Below are 18,248 nucleotides of genomic sequence, written 5' to 3'. Positions count from 1 at the left end.
AAAAAATAAATCTAACGACAGAAAATTTTATAGCACCAAATGAGCAGGATATATATATATATATATATATATATATATATATATAGAGTTCGGCTACTACTATACTATTATGAGTACGATCGCCCTCGTACTCATAAGTTGTTTTCGATGATAGAGCTTCCGAATCGATGATCCACACCGTTAAATGTTATCTAGAGCATTTGAAACATCTAGAAATCAAATTTCATAATTTTTCGACATCATTTACCTTACGATCAAAAGCTCACAAAATTGACAATTTTTAACAGTCGGTATGGAATACTTGCTAGTTTAACAGTGCTAAAGAATCCGAATAGATTGAATTTTTGATATATAGAAAATTCTATTCACTACCTAGATAAAAATCAATAACTCTGATCTTAAATTGAAGGATCCGATCATCCATTTTTAAGACATCGTTCGATTTTGACCGTTCATTTTATACTTGCCTGATGGACTTTATTATGATTTCGAAAAATTACGAAATTTATTTTCTAGAAGTTTCAAATACTCTAGATCATATTTAATGAAGTGAATCGTCGATTTGGAAGCTCCATCATCAAAAACAACTTATGAGTACAAAGGGCCAAATACTCATAATAATATAGTAGCCTTACTCTCTCTCTCTCTCTCTCTCTCTCTCTCTCTCTCTCTCTCTCTCTCTCTCTCTATATATATATATATAGTGGGCTGATATGCTTATAGAAGCACGGAGCCCTCCGTGCTTCCAAGTTGTTTTCGATGTTCGGACTTTCGAATCGACAATTGGCTCTGTTAGAGTTGATCTAGAGTATTTAAAGTACCTAGAAAATAAATTTTGTGATTTTTTGATATCATTTGCCTAGTGATCGAAGGGGCTCAAAATCAATAATTTTAACGGGCATGGTGTGCCGGTTGCAAGTTTAACGGTGTAGAAATATCCAAATCACATAAAATTTTGATAGAAAATTCCTTATACTATATAAAACAAGATCAATAACTTTGATCCAAAATTTTATTGTCATATCATCATATTTTATAAGATTTTTATTTTCAGCCGTTAATTTTGAGCTACTTCGATCACTAGACAAATGATATCGAAAAATCGCAAAATTTATTTTCTAGATACTTCAAATACTCTAGATCAAGTCTAACGGAGCCGATCGTCGATTCGAAAGTCCGAACATCGAAAACAAAGTGAAAGCACGGAGCCTTCCGTGCTTCCATAAGCATCCTAGCCGCACTCTCATCCTAACCGCACATCTTTTCATCCAACGGCCGAAAACTCAATAGTACCAAGGGCTTGGTACTATTGATAGTATAGTAGCATAATTATATATATATATATATATATATATATATATATATATATATATATAGAACTAGGCTACTATANCGTTTTCTCGTTTAATGGTGTAAAGATATCCAAATCAATTGAATTTTTGTTAGAAAATTCTTTAAACTATTTAAAACAAGATCTATACTTTTGATCTTGATTACAAGACTCCTATCATCATTTTTTTGAGAATATTCATTTTTAGCCGTTCGTTTTTGTGTCCACTTGATGGATAAGAGAACAATATCAAAAATGTATGAAATTTGATTTCTAAATACTTCAAATGGTATAGATCATGTTCAACGGTGCCGATCATCAATTTGGAGGCTCCATCATCGAAAACAAATGGGTGGCAAAAGAGCCGATTTGCTATCGATAGTATTCTAGCTCAACTCTATATATATATTACATCAACTTAGCTACCACTTGACACATACTTTATTAATTATAGGCCCTTTCTCAACTTGCCAACCAAACCAAAACCTAAAATTGAAATAGAAATTATAATCACTCTATTTTAAAATTCAAAACTATAATTTAATCTGCCCAAATTTGAAAGCCCAAAAACAAAACACAATTTCATTAATAAATAAAATTATAGAAAGTAAAATAAAAAATTTTCAAAATTTAGTAACTAACAAATAAAAGGAGATGTCATTTTGAATATTGTAATGTGGATACAGACTTAGGAGTTAGGAAGATGTATCTATTTTAATTCAAAATCTAATACCTATTTGTAAATTCATATGCATACTTTTTTTAATTCAAATTCAGTTTGAAGCGATGAATTTCAGAAGCCTAGTAGTAGTTACTCAAAATTATTCTGTTTTGAATTTTTCAGCCATGTTATTGAAAGTACCTACATTGTAAATTTGTTACCTATTTCATTTGTATTTAGATTTTTTTTATAAATACAAGAAAAAAAGATATAACAATAATAATAATAATAAGTATAGTGCTATTATACTTTTGGAAGCATAACAAATTGATGTTTTCGATTTTTTGACTTTTAAATAAAAAATTATAGAGCTGAAATGATAACGGTCTCACCTAAGGTAAGGTTGAGTGATCAAAACTAGAAATTGTCAAAGTAGTTAATCCAATGGTTAATAAATTAAAAATATTATATGAGTGGTAGTATTTTTAGAAGCACCTTACTCGGATTCTAATAAGAATAAGAATAAAAATAATTATAATAATACTTGCGTAGTTTTTCCTATCGACCGCACAACAACTACGTGGACAAACTACTGACACAAAACGAGCACACACATTTCGATCTCTCCTCAAAACTCTTCTCTCTCTCAACTCTTCCCGAAACGTTTTGCTGTAGAGTAAGATAACGATGCTAAGTGTCCCAGAGTTTTCTCCCCTAACATGGCTGAGAAGTGTCGCCGACACTTTCACAACCGCCGCTAGTTTCACCGTCTTCGCATTCCTGGATCTCCTCGACGTCATCTTATGCTTGGTCTATAGCTTCGTAGACGGCGTCGTCGAAGAGAGCCCAATACCATGTTACTGTTATGTTAATAACGGGGAGAAAAACGAGCAAGAGGAAGAAGCGGAGGAGAGAGAGGAAGTGTCGGAGACGTTGCACGGGAGAAAGAACCTATTTAGGGGAATGGGTATTCTTAGTTTGAGGATGAGGAGTCGCGGCGGGGAGAAGGAAAGAGGCGTATCCGGGTGTCGCCGGTGGTCGGATTGCAGTTCCGACACTTGCGTCGGCGGCAGCGGCACTTTTCGGGACAGAGGAGGAGAGGATAGGCTTCATTTGGTCGTCAAGGAACCATCTCTTGGTGAAAATAAACCATCTCTTAATCTAATATTTACTAGCATTTAAAAGGTCGATACTAACGCAACCTTATTCTCGGCTTTTGCGGCAGAAAGCAAAAATGAGATAGACTCTTCGGAAAATGTGCTTTTCATACACGGATTCCTCTCTTCATCCTCGTTTTGGTTGGAGACAATTTTTCCTGAAGCTGCAGCAAAATCAAAATTTAGGATGTTTGCGGTGGATCTCCTGGGCTTCGGAAGAAGCCCGAAACCGGCAAATTGTTTGTATCGAGTAAAAGATCATATCAAAATGATCGAGAGATCGGTAATCGAACCATTTCGGCTAAATTCTTTCCACTTAGTTGCTCATTCTATGGGTTGTATCATTGCGCTCGCCTTAGCTGCAAAGTATCCAACATGTGTTGAATCAATCACATTGGTTGCACCAGTGAGTATCAATTCATTTGTTCCAATGGTTTCTCAGATTAAGGTAATGCTTTTCGTCGTAAATTTACTCTCTAACTTTTGTTCACCGTTACGATATTTGTGCGCAGCCATATTTTCCTTCAGACGATGCGAAAGCAAGCTACAATACTCTGAACAAACTTGCTGAGAGGAAAATTTGGCCACCATTACTGTTTGGGTCTTCTGTCATGTCATGGTATGAACATGTAGGAAGAACTGTTTGCTTTGTTTACTGCAGAAACCACTTGATATGGGAGTGGATTTTGAAAACAATTATGCGGAAAAGGTAACAATTCGATCGATTTAACACGCCATCTATTAGCTGTTCATGCCTTTGTTAACTCCATTTACTGAATTTTACTGCAGGGACCTGAACTTTGTGATAAGGGACATACCTAAGCATACTCATCATTCGGCGTGGCATACAATGCACAATGTGATCTGCGGAGGGGCAAAGTTGCAGGATAAGCATTTGGAAGTCGTGAAAAAGGCGGGGATACCGGTCAAAGTAATCCACGGGGATAAAGATCAGGTGGTTCCGATCGAATGTAGCTACAATATGAAATCAAAGTTTGCACTCGCAGATCTTATCATCATTAAGGGTGCTAACCACAAAACTGTTATAATAGGCAGGGAAAAAGATTTCACAAAAGAGCTTGTAGACTTTTGGCTCTTTTCCAGAAAACAGAAGCTGTGTGAGGAAGAAAATTTGATTTAATAATTAAAATTGTAATTATATGCTACTATATTGACAGATTCTTCATATCGGATAAGTTCTCTGATCTGAGAAAACTTTATTCTGATGAAGAGGAGGAAATATGTCTAACGCAAGTTACAATTTATTTCCAGCAATATATTTAACAGCAAATAGCTTAATAGTTGTAGCCACATTTTAATGCGACACGAACTCTTGTGACTAAAAATCAGAATAAGAATGTATGTATCCAAGGAATCAACAATTCTCAGAAACCGATCTTCTTTGATAGCTGCAAACAATTTCAAAACAACAATTCAATTTGAATACAAGTTAAATTGAATGTGTAATCACTACATTTAGCTGCACTATCAAGTAATACTAGAACTTTACATACAATTATTTATTGTCACAAAACTGCAGTTATGAACAAGCTCAATAGAAATTTGTGAGAAAATGGACAAAATGGAGAAGATGCTGGAGGCTGCCGACCAAATATGTATCATGTGTAATGATTTCGTCAATTCACTATGAGGATCTTCGTTGTTTATCGCTAAAACGAAAAATTTGAGATTGATCTCAGGTCAACCATCTCATCACATGAAACAGGAACTGCTAAGTGGGGAAAATTTTGATGTCCTAAAAGCTGGGAACTTGCTTCCCTAACCAATAATAATCATCAGGCAAATCCTTGCTTTTCTCATCACCTTTAAACCGAGTGAACCGCCTCAATCTATGTACCTTCAATCGAATAGCAGGCACCTTCCTAGCAACCGCCTGCCAAATCATCTGCACAGCATCGTCCTTCTCCGACGGGTACCGGAACTCAAAGTAGCCCTCTACTTCCTTGAGCCTCTTCCACATGCGGGTCCACTCCTCCCTGCTTATGCCCCTAATCAGCTTAATTAAAAAGCCCTTCTTTACAGCATCAGAAGCGCGCACGAAGACGCAGAACTCGGAGTAGTCCAGGACGTCTTCGAAAGGGAGCTCGATCTCGTTGCTGATGATTACGGGGATGCAGTGGCTCACTATGGCATCAAATAGGCGGTTGGAGGATGGGGTGTCGCCCGCGATGTTCAGGCAGAATTTGGACGAGTGCATGCCTTTCGTCGCTTGCTTGACCCCGTCCCGAACTGCACTTCCGAATGAGAAGTGCACATCCTTCTCGTCTCTAAGAAGATAGAATAGCTCTTGTCGGATGACTCCACCCTGTAGAACAAAGCATATTAAATTGTTCGATGAGTTACATCATAAGGTTATTCCCTGAATGAGTTTGCGATATGAGAATTTCAATGAGTAAAAGAAATTGCAGTTTTTAGAACTTCACTTTATGCTTGAATTGCTTAAGAGCATCCGCAAGTGTTATCCTAGACATACCACTTAAAATTTTCACTAATATATCACCTAAAGTTGATTTGGCATGAGTATCGATTCATAGATAACAAGTTAAATGAACGAAAAAAAGGAAGAATTTATGATCGAGACAACGAAAATTGGCAAATCACTTACATCTTTCCTATAAACGGCGCCTTGGAAATACAACAAAGTCGGTCGATCATCGTACCCGGCCGAATCGTTCACGTAGTTACCAATCACATGCTTATAAGGCGCAATCACATCTTTCTCCACATTGGCCACGGTCGGCGGGTACCGCCCGAAATCAGAGAGAATGAACATACAAGGCCACAACTTCAACCTCACATCAAAGATGCTATTGGGATGATGAGCCAAAATTACATGATCTCGGCCCCCCGATCTCTTCCACTCCTCTTGCGAGGTTAAGAACTCCACCAACTTATCCTGCAACAACTTATTCCTACTAACTTTCGCGGGCGGGGAAACTTTCGAATGGCGGTTGAAGCTCACCGAAGAAAAGAATGGAACAAACACTACATCGGCATCGCGCGAATCGAGAACTCTTATGGCAACACACGGTCCGGATCTCGATCGAGAATTCAAGAGATCCAATGTGAGCCAATACTCTATACTATGTTGAAGGTTTAGGCCACCCGGGTAGTCCGGAACTTCTCCGAGATCCGGCCACACGATTCCGGCCTTCTTCGGCTTCCAATCCAATAAGCCGAAGTGGAACTCCGGCGGCAAATCGTACATGAACACCTTCAAAAGCGCATTATTGGAATCGCACTCCGCGGTTTCGTGCTCTCGGGGGCCATTACTATCCGAAAACGAAGAGTGTGCGTTGTGTAGAGACGAATCGGCTTCTCGGGTCTTTGAATTAAAAGAGGGCTTTGGATTGGGAACCATGTGTTCGATGAAATGCGGAGGAGAGGTCGAGTCAAGGAGGAGGAACCAGGAGACGAAGAACAAGAGCGCGGCAATGGCGAAGAGCCAGAAGAAGGGTCTAGGGCAAACGATCCCTAGCGTTTGTGTGCTCCTATCGGCCATTTTTAGCCTCGGATCATCACGCAAGCATTCTCTGCGGAATTTTTGACGTAAAAATCAAATTTTTACAGAGAGAATTGGCTAAAACATGAAACCAATCGACACCCATTTGCCCAAATTCTTCATAGAACACAGAAACCGCTAATCTCTGGATCGTAGAACACGATGGTTGGGGGAAAAAGATAGAGTTTTTATCATGTTGTTGTTGTCGTTGTTCTCATACAGCTTATGCTCTCTCTCTCTCTCTCTCTCTCTCTCTCTCTCTCTCACCCCGTAGTGTTCGGGTCTAAACTGTAGAAGCGGGATCGAGTGAGGCGGAGAGAGCTTCGTCGTGTTCGTTTGTTTCATTCATGGTTTAAAAAAAAAAAAAAAAAAACGGAGACCCTTCAATTAACATAGCTTGAAATTTTTATTAAACTAGTGGATAAGATTATTGAATTTAATAGTTTTAGTTATTTTCCAGTAAATAAAGATTGAAATAATTAAGAACTTATAGTTAATGAAATTATATCAAGTGTAATGAAATTTTTAATACTTAAATAAGTCAAAATAACTTATATTTAACGACGCTGTTGTCCAATGGAAATTACGGACCCAACGGACGGTACCGATTCGTGCGCTCGCCTTTTGATGGTTTTGGGCCGTTGGCCCAATGCTGAGGATGACACGTGGGGTCCACATGTCAGTATCACAACAGGAGATAAATATTGTTACTTTCTAATTATACAAACATAATGATGACTAATTAGATATTTTTATTTTATAGAAAAAATAAAAAAATGGTGCTATTTTAACCACAACATGAACAAACTGTCGCATTACAAGAGCTAAATTATCAACTCTGCTACATCGCTGTTACATCAAGCATTAATTAAATGGCGAAATTTGAAATGTTACTCATTACAAATGAGTAAAATAGAAAAATTGCCATACAAGGTATATGATTCAAAATCTCAACCAATTGCTTTATGAGGGATGTTCTGTATCTTGGGCCACTCAGATCCATCCATCTGGCAACTTTGCTGCAGCGCGGGGCATCCGGTAATGGCCAAATGCTCGAGCGAGACCGGCATTTCCTGCGGCAGTGCTGTGATCATCGGGCAATCTCTTATTTCGACCCTTTGAAGCGAGTTTGCGAGCTGAAACGGTTCGTGCAACCGCGGGCAATTTGAGACGACGAGTTTCCTAAGGCGCGGCATTGCGCCTTCTCCTACTTCGTACCAGCTCTCCATTGTACTCATGTCCGAAACGTAGAGCATCTCCAGTGACGGAAATCCAATGAAAGGATCATGGCCCATATGTTTTAATCCATGTAGTCCTTCGAAGTAGAGATGTTTAAGTTTGGGCAACTTCCCGACGAGCGGGAGGGTGTCGCATTGTTTGCAGTTGGAGAGTCGCAGCGTCTCTAAAGATGAAAAGGATGGATCCTCGAGCCAATTCGGAAATCTCGCGCCGTTATAGTTCTCTATCTGTAAGTACTTGAGTCTGGTGCTAGGGCACAAGTGTTCGAGCACTTCTCCTGGCCGGCTTCCTGAAGTAGAGAAGCTCCCGTTTCCCCCCTCGCTCCACCGCAGCATAACAGCATCAACAAAAGGCTTATTTCTCAAATTGGCTTCTTTGGCTTCATTTTCATCGAGCACATTTTCGAGCTTCGAGATGCACAGCTCTCCTCGGAGATTTCGCAAATTCTTTAACTGCCCGATACTGCATGCGCTCTCAGAGGACGCACTAAACCTCGACAACGTTTGAAGAGAAGTTAGACTGCCGATTCCTGGCGGCATGGAAATCAAATCAGTCCAATTACTTCTTTGCCCCGCCCAGTCCAGATGCAATCCCAGATGCCTTAGGTGAATTAGATTTCTCACGCCTTTCGGTAGCTCTGCAAGATTCCGACACTCACCCAGCTCCAATACTTGAAGATTATAGAGGTTGCATATTGATTCGGGTAACTTCTCTATTTGTGTTCTGTGGAGATTGAGGTACCGAAGGTGAATTAAATCACCAACCGAGTCTGGCAATGCTGTCAATCCATTGTCGCTTAAATCTAAGGCACGCAAATATCTTAGATTCAAGAATAAATCATCTCGGACTGGCGCGGCGGTTACACAATTCTCGGCATTCTGAAGTACTAAAGCCCGTAAACTTGTATTCTTGTAAATTTTATAGTAAGCTGTGTCGTCCATACTGCTTGTACGTGATAAGAAATAGCGAGCATTCTCTGGCTCATCGTTCACTGCATCATCATCCAATCTAAAACAATCACACCCAGAAACAGACTGCGCTAACTCATGGATTAGGCCCGGCATTTTAAACTTTGGTTTCGATTGGTTACGACCATTGGATATCTGGAAAAATGATCTCCACAGTAAGTAATCAAAATACTTGCCGCCAATGTTCTCCAACGACCTGTTCCGCCTGGGCTTGATAAAACCTACTGCGATCCACAACTTGACCAGCTCATCTCGATCAAATTCGTGGCCGCTAGGAAATACAGAACAGAACGCGAAGCATCGTTTCAGATGAAACGGCAAGTAATCGTAACTCACCTTCAAAGTCAACAGGATTTTGTTCGCATCTTCTTCAGTTTCAGGCAAATCACCTAGAACACTTCTCCACTCCTCTTCATCGGTATTACCATACAATAGTCCACCAATCGATTTGGCCGCCAGAGGCGAGTGCTGACACTTGCGGATAATTTCTTGTCCGATTAGCTCCAAATTCGGGTGCTGAGCCCAAACTCCCTGATCAAACGCGTGCTCACGAAAAATCAACCAACAATCATCCTCGCTGAGACCGGTTAAGTGGATGGGGTGCGACGACCGCATGTTCCGCGAGACCACATTGCTCCTTGTAGTTACTAGCACTTTGCTTCCTTTCTTTCCTTTCAGCAAAGGAGCTCGCAATATCTCCCAGAAGAAGAGGTCTTCGTTCGACAAATCGTCGAGCACGAGCAAGAAGCGCTTCTCGTTCACAAGCTCCCCGAGGAGCCGTTGCAGTGAGTCCAAGCTTTTACTACAGCAACTCTCTCGCGTTATCGCCTCAATTATCTCTCCTGTGGCCCTCTCGACGTCGCACCCGCGAGGAACGCCGACCCAAATTCTCAGATCAAACAGCTGGTCTGCAGATTCATCGCCGAAGACGCGCCTCGCGAGCGTCGTCTTCCCCGTTCCTCCGGCACCGACAACCGAAACTACGGAAATTGCATCCTCATCCATCGAATTCAGCAACTCAGCAACTCTCTCCCTCTCTTGATTCATTCCCACAACCCGGACTTCGCCGCCGAGAGACCCCGCGGGCGCCAAGAGCGCATCGCCTTCATTTCCCCTCCGCATGGCCCTCCGCGTCGCATCGCCCTCCTTCATCTGGAGATTCTCCCTACCCTTACAAACCCCATCATAAATCTCCATAATTTCCACTATTTTGGTCGAAATTTTCCATCTTTGGACCAAGAGGAGGAGATTTGCGACACAAGGGTAACAGGACGAGGAGAGATCGTACCAGGGCCTCTTCCGCTTCCGGCGCCGATCGTCGATCCGGAGCTTCTGGGCGTCGACTATGGTTCGGAACTCGTCGAGGACGTCGTCGGCGTCAAGGGCGACGCCGCCGAGCTCGCGGAGCCAGTTGCGCACGGCGGCGTCCTCGACGAAGCGGGTCTCCTCGGCGTCCCTGAGGAGGGCGTGGATGCGGCCCACGATGCGGCGGAGCTCCTCGAGCTTGGAGTCCACCGAGAGGACGTCGGAGAGGGAGCCCAACGCCGACGCGGCGCCGGCGCGGCCGAGGTCCACCGCGGCCTCGGCCACCTTCTCCACGAGAGGGCTCATGTAGGTCGCGAGAGAGAAGAGCTCTCGCAGTAGCGTGCGTAGCGTCGCCATTGCTGCGGAGCTCGGGAGGAGTGAGAGCGAGAAGATGAAGTCGGGGAAAGAGGGGGAGAAGAGGCGAGAGAGTCATGTTGACTTTGACGAGTGGGAAGAGCCGTAGCTACCGCGAAAACATGTCCGAGCGAAGTTCGTTTGCATCATGGGTTCCAACTTTTACTTCATTTTTCAATTTTGCTTCCTAATTTTTTTTTTATATTTATAATTAAATTCTTAATCTTTATGACTAATTGCGTTATTGATTTCTACTCTTTTTATGCATATTTTTCTAATTTTGATCTCTAATCTCTCCTCTAATATACTCATTTATTATGCCAAGTCTAATTAATTTCACCGTATGCAAATTGAACTTTTGCTCTGACAATTTACTTGATCTGACACATATTACTTACTATTTTCTTTAAAACATCTTGTGTTTGGACGCTGATTCATGTATGCCTTTAAATTTTTTTTCAAACTTTCCAAGAACATTGTTAGAATTAACTAGAAGTAAGTATCGAACCATAATTGTGATCTGCATCAGTTGATAGGACGGTTAGAGTTAACCTGACTAACTGACTTATTTCGTTATTGCATTACGATTTTACCTATGATTTGAGCGGGCTTAGTGTTAAATCCGGTCGGGTCCATCTACACTACTGTAGAGGTTAATAGAACCCAACGGAAGAAAACCTCTAAAACCCTAGACCTGCTAAATGGTCTTCTTCCTCCTCCTCCTCCCACGATGCTCCGCCGACTCTTTTCCCGGCCACTCCCCCTCCGCCTCCAAACCCTAACCCTATTCTCGTCCTCCTCTTCCTCCTCTCTCCTCCCTCCACCGCCACGCCCCAATCCTCGCCTCCCTTTCTCTGGTCGCGACCCGACTCGAAGCTTCCTCCTCCGATCGCTGAGATTCTACTCGGCCTCTCGAGGCGACGGGGGCGATGACGACGACGGCACCTGGAAGCTCTCTCCGGAGTCCGACGAGGTCGACTCCGTCTTCGGCGAGATCGCCGAGGGCGGCGAGGAGGCCTTCGGATCGGAGGCGGCGGAGGACGCCGTGAAGGGATTCACCGGCGGAAGCGGTGATCCGTGGGCGGAGGGCGCTGCGGCGGACGGTAAGGGCGATGTGTTCGAGGACATTGATCGGGAGGTCGCCTCGAAGGAGGGAGGGGGAGGCGTCGGAGAGGAAGAGTGGGGAACGGTTGAGGGGTACAAGCCGTGGACATTGGGGGAGGATGAGGAGACGGGCGATGTGTTCGGCGCTGAAGAGCTAGGAGAGGGAGGGATCGAAGGGATCGATGGCGGGGAGATTGAGGAGGCTGAGAAGGACGTCGCCGATGAGAAGCACAAACTGGAAGAGAGGGAGAAAGAGCTCTTAGAGACGCTCAAAGGTACTTCGCTTAGATGAACTTCTGCGAACCTTGTAATAATTTGATCTGTTGTAAACATTGTTTGTATGATGAAGTATATGATAGGTCGGGTAGATGAACCATATTCTGCCTTTTCTGTTTACATGAGAAAATTCTTTGACATATATGCAAATAGACGTACAAGGATCTTCAAAGCTTCATATATAAAGGTAGTTATTGGATATCAGGATGAGAATCTGGAGAGGAGAGCTCATGCTATCTGCTTCTGCTTATGCTATCTGACTGAATAGTTCTAAAGCTTAGCAACTTAGACAGCAACAGTAGTGTACTAGCCTTTGCAGGATCCTTCTAGAATTGTATTGGATCCAAGTATACTTGTTTGAAGTTCTGAAATGAACCTATAGATAGGGAGGCAACTCTTAGATTTATATATGGGTTTCCATAGGTTGGTTGACAGTCCTATAAGTTTATTTTGAGGAAACATAAGCTCATCAAAAAGAACTTCCTTTCTAGTTTCTCCGAGACTGGTGTTATGGATTTGTTAGATTTTTTCCTTACCTTTAAGGGGTCTTCAAATTTTGTTGGTATATGCTGATGTTTCTTAGTCAGTCTTATGACTTTACAGTGTTCTACTGGGAAAATATAGATATATAAACATCTGATATTTAGTGAAGCAAGAATCTTGCTAGTTGTTAATTACTTTAGCTTTGTAAGCAGGCCTCTGTTTTGCTGGATAAAAAGTGAAATGATTAAGCGTATGTTCCAAATCAATACATTTCTAGTTTTAGGTCAATATTATTATTGTTCTGAAAGTTCTATCATGAACAAAAATGATATTATCACGGTGTGAATTGTTGCTTAAACACTTAACTCTGGAACAGAAAGTGACATTTATTTTCATTACCCGAGCCGCTGGACAACAATATTGTTTATCCTTTCTATTTCTTTTTATTTGCTGCAAAACAAATCTATAGTTTTTAATTTTATTTATCATATAGAAGAAAATTGTATCTTCGAGGTCAAATTTTACTTATTTAGCATTGAACACTTGCTTCTGTACAATATTGCTTCACACTTGAAAGTGGGCAGTGTGCCAACTTAATTGGACATAAGTAGTTTGACTGGCTACACAAGTCACCTGCAGAAGTGGTGGCAGCTAGACTATTGATTTGTACGTCGTGCATATATCATGTATCCAAAACTTGATAGAGAGAACTTTGAATCTTGCTGACCTGACCTTAATAGTATAAATATTTATGGAATGAAGAAGCTATATGATGATGTATCTCATTGCTCGGTTATGGTATACAAAGATTCTTTTTTGAGTTATCATTTATTTATTTTGTTTAAAAAAATTTCAGGTCCAAATCGGGCTTTCGGAGATCTAATTGCAGCATCTGGAATCACCGAGGATATGATAGACAGTTTGATCCTCTTAAAGGATGTCAGAAATGTTCCAGGGCTACCTCCTTTGAGAGAAATAGAAGACAAAGCTATAGCAAGATTGAATGCAACATCCAGCAGAGCTGAAATTGAGAGGAAGAAACAGGAGGAAATTGCGCAAGCACGTGTAAGACAAGTTGATGAGAAAGGAAGGGCTTATGGGACTGGAAGAAGGAAATGCAGTGTGGCCCGTGTCTGGATTCAGCCTGGGGATGGGAAGTTCGTTGTGAACGATAAGCAGTTTGATGCTTACTTTCCAATTCTGGATCATCGAGCTGAACTACTTCGTCCATTTACAGTGACAAAGACCTTGGGTCTTTGGGATGTAAACTGCACTGTCAAAGGCGGTGGTGTCTCAGGTAAAGTAATCAAATATTGTAAACAGCTCTTTAAATGATTTGCCTGGAACTGGTAAATGCATTTCTGAAATGCCCTGTTAACTGTGGGCTTTTATAGTGTAAATTTAATTCTCTTATTATTACTGTTGATCCAATTTAGAAAAACAAATCTACTTATCTGTGATTAGGTGACGTTGCCATTTTAGCTTCTCCAACAATATTATATAGAGAAGGTTACCGAGTATTGTTAGCGAAGTGATCCACTTCTAATATTTGATACGTGAACCCTTTCTTTCCTTGTGAATATTGCGGCATCTGACAGTATTGCTTGTAGAAAACTGGTTCACTTTGTATTCTCCCAGTGTTGTGGACACATTCTCGCTTAAGAGAATTTAGATGTATTTGCTTTAACAACTTTGCTGCTCTTCTGTTTGCATGCTGCAAACGAAAACATTGTAATATAAGATTTCCTGATTATATGATAGAACATTCCATTGTCACTTGACATGAGATTGCTTTGCTTCATTTGCAGGTCAGGTAGGAGCAGTTCGCTTGGGAATCAGCAGGGCCTTGCAAAATTGGGAACCGGGGCTCCGGCCATACCTCAAAGCAGGTAAACTAGAAAATCAAATCCATTATCATTGAATCTTGATTATCATTTCTTGTTATGCATTTCTAATATAAATCCAACTAAATCCTTGTTTTGCGTTTCCAACACTAAGTAGTTGAATGAATGTATCTGCTAAGGCTGAAATCATTTATGACTTTTGAAGTTAATGACATATTGCATGTGCTTTCACGCAGCTGGATATTTGACAAGAGACGCACGTGTGGTTGAGAGGAAAAAGCCCGGGAAGGCAAAAGCCAGGAAGAGCTTCCAATGGGTCAAGCGATAACATGTACGCAGTTCGCTACATCCTCCAGATCTGTTGCTGTCCACTATGGTGCAACTATTCAAATCAGAGAATATTTAGTGATCCAACTTCTCTGGTAAGCTGTCATTGTTGGCTGTTGGAAGTTATTCTAGATTAATCAACTGTTTGATCTGATAATTAATCGTTATGGAGAGGGCTCCACCGGGCTATTCATCATATAAAGTCTGCATTTTTGTATGTTCTTGTTGAATTCTCTAATTTCTGGTCCTCTAATAGGGATCTTTTTCGGCGGGCTTGCGTGAATATAGGATCTAATAAAGCAATTCACAATTATTTTAGTTCATTACGGAAGTGACTGCATGTAATCTTTTGCTATTACAGTGATTTGCTACATTTTAGTCCATTTTAGGTATTTTGTTGCTTTATTTTAGAGCTAGCACCGGGAGAAATGTAACAGTATCTCCAGCACACAACACAAAGAACGTCAACAGAGTTTTTGTTTGGCAGTGGTTGATGGTGACACCAGCGTGCCATCACGACCTTCGCCCGTTTTTAGCACCTATTAGGCCTTACTGTAGGGTGTAGTTTGTTTGATAAAGTATTGTTTGAATGGTGCTATCAGATGGTCTTTCTACAGTAGAATGAAGAGCAGTGTATTAAAGCTTCTGTTTTCAGGGTCAGAATCTAGTTTTCTCGTTTAGAGAGACTCCTGTTGCTCAGCAAAAGAAGAAGTTGGGCCGAATAGGCTGTTAATCAGGCCCAGCCGAGTCTGAGAGGGCTCGACCCGGTTGTTGCCAGGCCAATCACAGCCCATTAAGAATGATAGGGATCAATTCTTGGACCCTCCGAACATGGGGAGGTCATGTTGAGAAGTTAAACTGTTTTATCAGCTTTATCTTTTCTGTGAAGCACTTTTAGGAAGATGTACTCTGTTATCTTTGCTCGGAAAGAATGTTAAAAAGCTTCAAAGCTCATGGGCTGTCGTAATAATGGATCATAATAATAATTCTGTGTGTGTTGCTTATTGATATTGAAGCATAAGTTGGTCACTCTTGCATATCAGATCAGTAGCATAATGTTTCTGTTGTGCATGGAAGAGAAATGTGCCCTAATCACTTTTCCAATTTGTTGTAATTTTGCAGCGTGGCTTCAACAATCGCTTGTGGGTTGATCCCTCCCTTAAGTTTTGTTCTCTCCCGCTCTCTCTCTCTCTCTCTCTCTCTCTCTACCAGGGAGTCAAACAAAAGGCAAACTTCGAACTGGTATTTCTATTTGTATTTGTAGCTGCAGTTTTTTTTTTTTTTGCGTAAATTATTTGATTCTTAAAAAAGGCTAAAGCTTCTATGGCGGGGAGAAGCGAAAAATATGATTTAAAAATTTAAAAATAGCTTCTATGGGAGTTTATGATTTTGCAGTTGAGATAAATAGTTTGAGAAAATTTGAAGAGGTGTATTATATGGTTATTATATAGATTACTCAAAGGCCAAATATGTCACGCTCCTGGGATGCATGTTTACGTCTACTGGATAGCTGATGACATACACAAAAGAGATATGCTAAGTGTACAATTCAAAAAGAATTATAATTTTTTCTTTAATTCTATTTCCTAGGATTTATTTACTTTTTTAAAAGTTTGTTAATAAATGAAAAATTATAAGAGTAGAAGAGAAATATGAGCAGTTGAATGCTACAAATGTAGAATTACAATCAGGAGTGATTGTAGGATTACCATTGCTGTGTATAAATTATAAAAGGTGTGCAGTTAATTAAATATTACAGTTGTAGCATGCTAATAAATCATGCGTGTATACTAACTTGATGTAATGTGAATCCGTCCAATATAGTGGTAAGAACGGTACTCACAAGAGGGGTAGCTTAGGCATTTTCCATGCAAATAATAAACAAATCCCACGCCGTAAGAAAACTTTTACAGATGATGATCCTCACTAAACGTCTCATCTATTGTCGATGTGCATCATGTGCTCAAACCCAAATCAAATGCGAATCCCTCGTAATCTTTTTTTTCTTTTATTTTATTTTCTTTTCTTTTCCAGATGTAATTTTCCTAATCCAACGCAGAGTAGCGCAATTCCAAACCTCCGAGAAGTATATATATATATATATACAGCCCCCCTAGAAGTTGCACTCACTTTCATCTTCTTCCTCCTCCTCCCCCACCCATATTCCTCTTCTCTCACACGAACAGAAGCGTAAGTAACCATGGATAGATACAGGATCACCCCAACATGCCACACGCACCTCTCTCCTCCCCAGCCCACCAACCTATCCAAACCTCCTCCGCCATCCCTCTCCTCGCCCCCTCTCTTTCGCCTTCGCCGCACCGAAGAGGCCGAACTCGGCATCTTCGGCGCCGAGCGTTACTACGGCGCCGGCCACAGCAGCTCCGCCACGAAGCGCCCCGCCGTCCTGGCCAGCCCGCGCCCCTCCTCCGTCGACGGCTACGGCCGAATTTACCGAAACGAGTCGGCGGGCACCCCCACCGCCTCGTCGGTGGCGAGCTGGAACAGCCACTCGGGGCTCCTCGCCAATGCGCCGCGCTCCGTCGCCGCGTTTCCGTTGAAGGGCCCGCGGAAGGGCAATTACGCCGCCGTCGGGAGGCGGCTCTTCCGCCGCAGCTGCTTCTGCGGCGGCGGCGGCGGCGGCGGCGGCGGCGCCGTCGAAGTCGCCGAGAAGTTCTCCGAGCCGAAGAGCCCGCTTCGGCCGAGCTCCGTTTACGGGAACTCGAAACAGAGCGTTGAGACCACCGTACGCGTCGCAGCTACTGGTGATAGAGAGACGAAGCGCGAAGTGGGTTTCGAGGAGGGGATGAAGGTGAGGATAACGCCCGGGAATTGGCCCAAAGGTGACAACTTTACCCACCGCTCCACGTTGTACTACGCAAAGAAGCCACTTTTACTAGCGGAGATCGGGCGTAGGATGGTGAACAGCGCGGAGAGAGGATCCGTCGACGGGCCACGCGCGCCCGAGAACGCCCCCACCGCCGCGGCGCCCGACGACGCGGCGAGCGACGCGAGCTCGGACCTCTTCGAGCTCGAGAGCTTCTCCGCGCAGCGGCGCCAACGCGGCTCGCTCGACGAGCTCCTCGACCCGCGGCGGCGCCTCGGCGGCGCGGCGGCGAGCGAGTGCGCGTACGCGCCGAGCGAGGCCAGCGTGGTGTGGAGCGTGGCCACGGCGGAGCCGCCGGGGCTCGACCGGACCGGCTCGGCCCCCGGGGAGCTCCGGTTCGATCCGGCCGAGCGCGACCGGTTCAGGATGTCGCTGCTCAGCTGCCGGTCTGACGAGGCGGTCTCCGTCGGGCCCGGGCCGGTCCGATTCGGGCCCGAGCCGGGGAGGGTTACTGCGAACGGGAAAGCCGGGGAGCTTCGCTCGGTTCGGATACTCGGTCCGGCTCGGGCGAAGTAGACCGGCCGGTTCATTTGGGGAGTTATCATGCGTTAATAAGTAGATTTGGTGTTAGCTATGTTGGTTTGTAGGCTTGATGATAATTTAAAATTAGGAGGGCCATATACTGAGTACGAGCATAAATATATAAATTTGCTGTTAGAGAGCTTTTTTAAATGTAAGTGTTATATCACTATTTCTTCACTATTTCTTTATTTGGTGGAACCGTGGAACCAGTCCGTTTCATTCAAGATTTGTAATATTACCAAATGTTGTATATTTTGTATTTAAAATA

General features: G+C 42.6%; 5 protein-coding genes across 7 annotated transcripts; 3 read left to right on the top strand and 2 right to left on the bottom strand.

Moving 5' to 3' along the window:
* LOC109724473 (probable lysophospholipase BODYGUARD 4) lies at nt 2,598–4,411 on the top strand. Its single transcript, XM_020253314.1, has 4 exons — nt 2,598–3,129; nt 3,217–3,554; nt 3,661–3,857; nt 3,938–4,411. Exons 1-4 carry the CDS (start codon nt 2,679–2,681, stop codon nt 4,287–4,289), a joined length of 1,338 nt encoding a protein of 445 aa, XP_020108903.1. The 5' UTR covers nt 2,598–2,678; the 3' UTR covers nt 4,290–4,411.
* On the bottom strand, nt 4,531–7,007 carry LOC109724472 (probable arabinosyltransferase ARAD1). Its single transcript, XM_020253313.1, has 2 exons — nt 5,775–7,007; nt 4,531–5,474 (listed from the first exon to the last, which is right to left on the bottom strand). Exons 1-2 carry the CDS (start codon nt 6,669–6,671, stop codon nt 4,905–4,907), a joined length of 1,467 nt encoding a protein of 488 aa, XP_020108902.1. The 5' UTR covers nt 6,672–7,007; the 3' UTR covers nt 4,531–4,904.
* Nucleotides 7,471–10,678, bottom strand: LOC109724485 (putative disease resistance protein At3g14460). The gene has a single exon (XM_020253329.1). The coding sequence runs from the start codon at nt 10,538–10,540 to the stop codon at nt 7,622–7,624; it is 2,919 nt and encodes a 972-aa protein (XP_020108918.1). The 5' UTR covers nt 10,541–10,678; the 3' UTR covers nt 7,471–7,621.
* Nucleotides 11,162–16,151, top strand: LOC109724267. Of its 3 annotated transcripts, none has more exons than XR_002219871.1 (5): nt 11,162–11,916; nt 13,257–13,697; nt 14,209–14,289; nt 14,481–14,666; nt 15,694–16,151. XR_002219871.1 is itself a non-coding variant. In XM_020253034.1 (4 exons), exons 1-4 carry the CDS (start codon nt 11,268–11,270, stop codon nt 14,570–14,572), a joined length of 1,263 nt encoding a protein of 420 aa, XP_020108623.1. In that variant the 5' UTR covers nt 11,162–11,267; the 3' UTR covers nt 14,573–14,959. The 3 variants fall into 3 exon arrangements, 1 of the variants encoding a protein (XP_020108623.1); XR_002219872.1 differs by lacking the exon at nt 15,694–16,151 and adding an exon at nt 14,828–14,959; XM_020253034.1 differs by lacking the exon at nt 15,694–16,151 and having other exon boundaries at nt 14,481–14,959.
* Nucleotides 16,305–18,248, top strand: LOC109724268 (protein PHYTOCHROME KINASE SUBSTRATE 4-like). Its single transcript, XM_020253035.1, has one exon. The coding sequence runs from the start codon at nt 16,772–16,774 to the stop codon at nt 17,972–17,974; it is 1,203 nt and encodes a 400-aa protein (XP_020108624.1). The 5' UTR covers nt 16,305–16,771; the 3' UTR covers nt 17,975–18,248.

Source organism: Ananas comosus, linkage group 18 (assembly GCF_001540865.1).
Source record: "Ananas comosus cultivar F153 linkage group 18, ASM154086v1, whole genome shotgun sequence".
In the NCBI taxonomy this organism is placed as follows: domain Eukaryota; kingdom Viridiplantae; phylum Streptophyta; class Magnoliopsida; order Poales; family Bromeliaceae; genus Ananas; species Ananas comosus.
This window is presented reverse-complemented; position numbering and strand designations above follow the sequence as displayed.

Excerpts from the sequence above, each read along its gene's own strand:
- LOC109724473 (XM_020253314.1), top strand. The coding sequence starts at position 2,679 with ATGCTAAGTGTCCCAGAGTTTTCTCCCCTAACATGGCTGAGAAGTGTC. Across the intron at positions 3,555-3,660 it reads CAATCACATTGGTTGCACCA|CCATATTTTCCTTCAGACGA; the intron begins GTGAGTATCAAT and ends ATTTGTGCGCAG. Across the intron at positions 3,858-3,937 it reads AAAACAATTATGCGGAAAAG|GGACCTGAACTTTGTGATAA; the intron begins GTAACAATTCGA and ends ATTTTACTGCAG.
- LOC109724472 (XM_020253313.1), bottom strand. The coding sequence starts at position 6,671 with ATGGCCGATAGGAGCACACAAACGCTAGGGATCGTTTGCCCTAGACCC. Across the intron at positions 5,475-5,774 it reads GCGCCGTTTATAGGAAAGAT|GGTGGAGTCATCCGACAAGA; the intron begins GTAAGTGATTTG and ends TTTGTTCTACAG.
- LOC109724485 (XM_020253329.1), bottom strand. The coding sequence starts at position 10,540 with ATGGCGACGCTACGCACGCTACTGCGAGAGCTCTTCTCTCTCGCGACC.
- LOC109724267 (XM_020253034.1), top strand. The coding sequence starts at position 11,268 with ATGCTCCGCCGACTCTTTTCCCGGCCACTCCCCCTCCGCCTCCAAACC. Across the intron at positions 11,917-13,256 it reads GCTCTTAGAGACGCTCAAAG|GTCCAAATCGGGCTTTCGGA; the intron begins GTACTTCGCTTA and ends AAAAAATTTCAG. Across the intron at positions 13,698-14,208 it reads CAAAGGCGGTGGTGTCTCAG|GTCAGGTAGGAGCAGTTCGC; the intron begins GTAAAGTAATCA and ends CTTCATTTGCAG.
- LOC109724268 (XM_020253035.1), top strand. The coding sequence starts at position 16,772 with ATGGATAGATACAGGATCACCCCAACATGCCACACGCACCTCTCTCCT.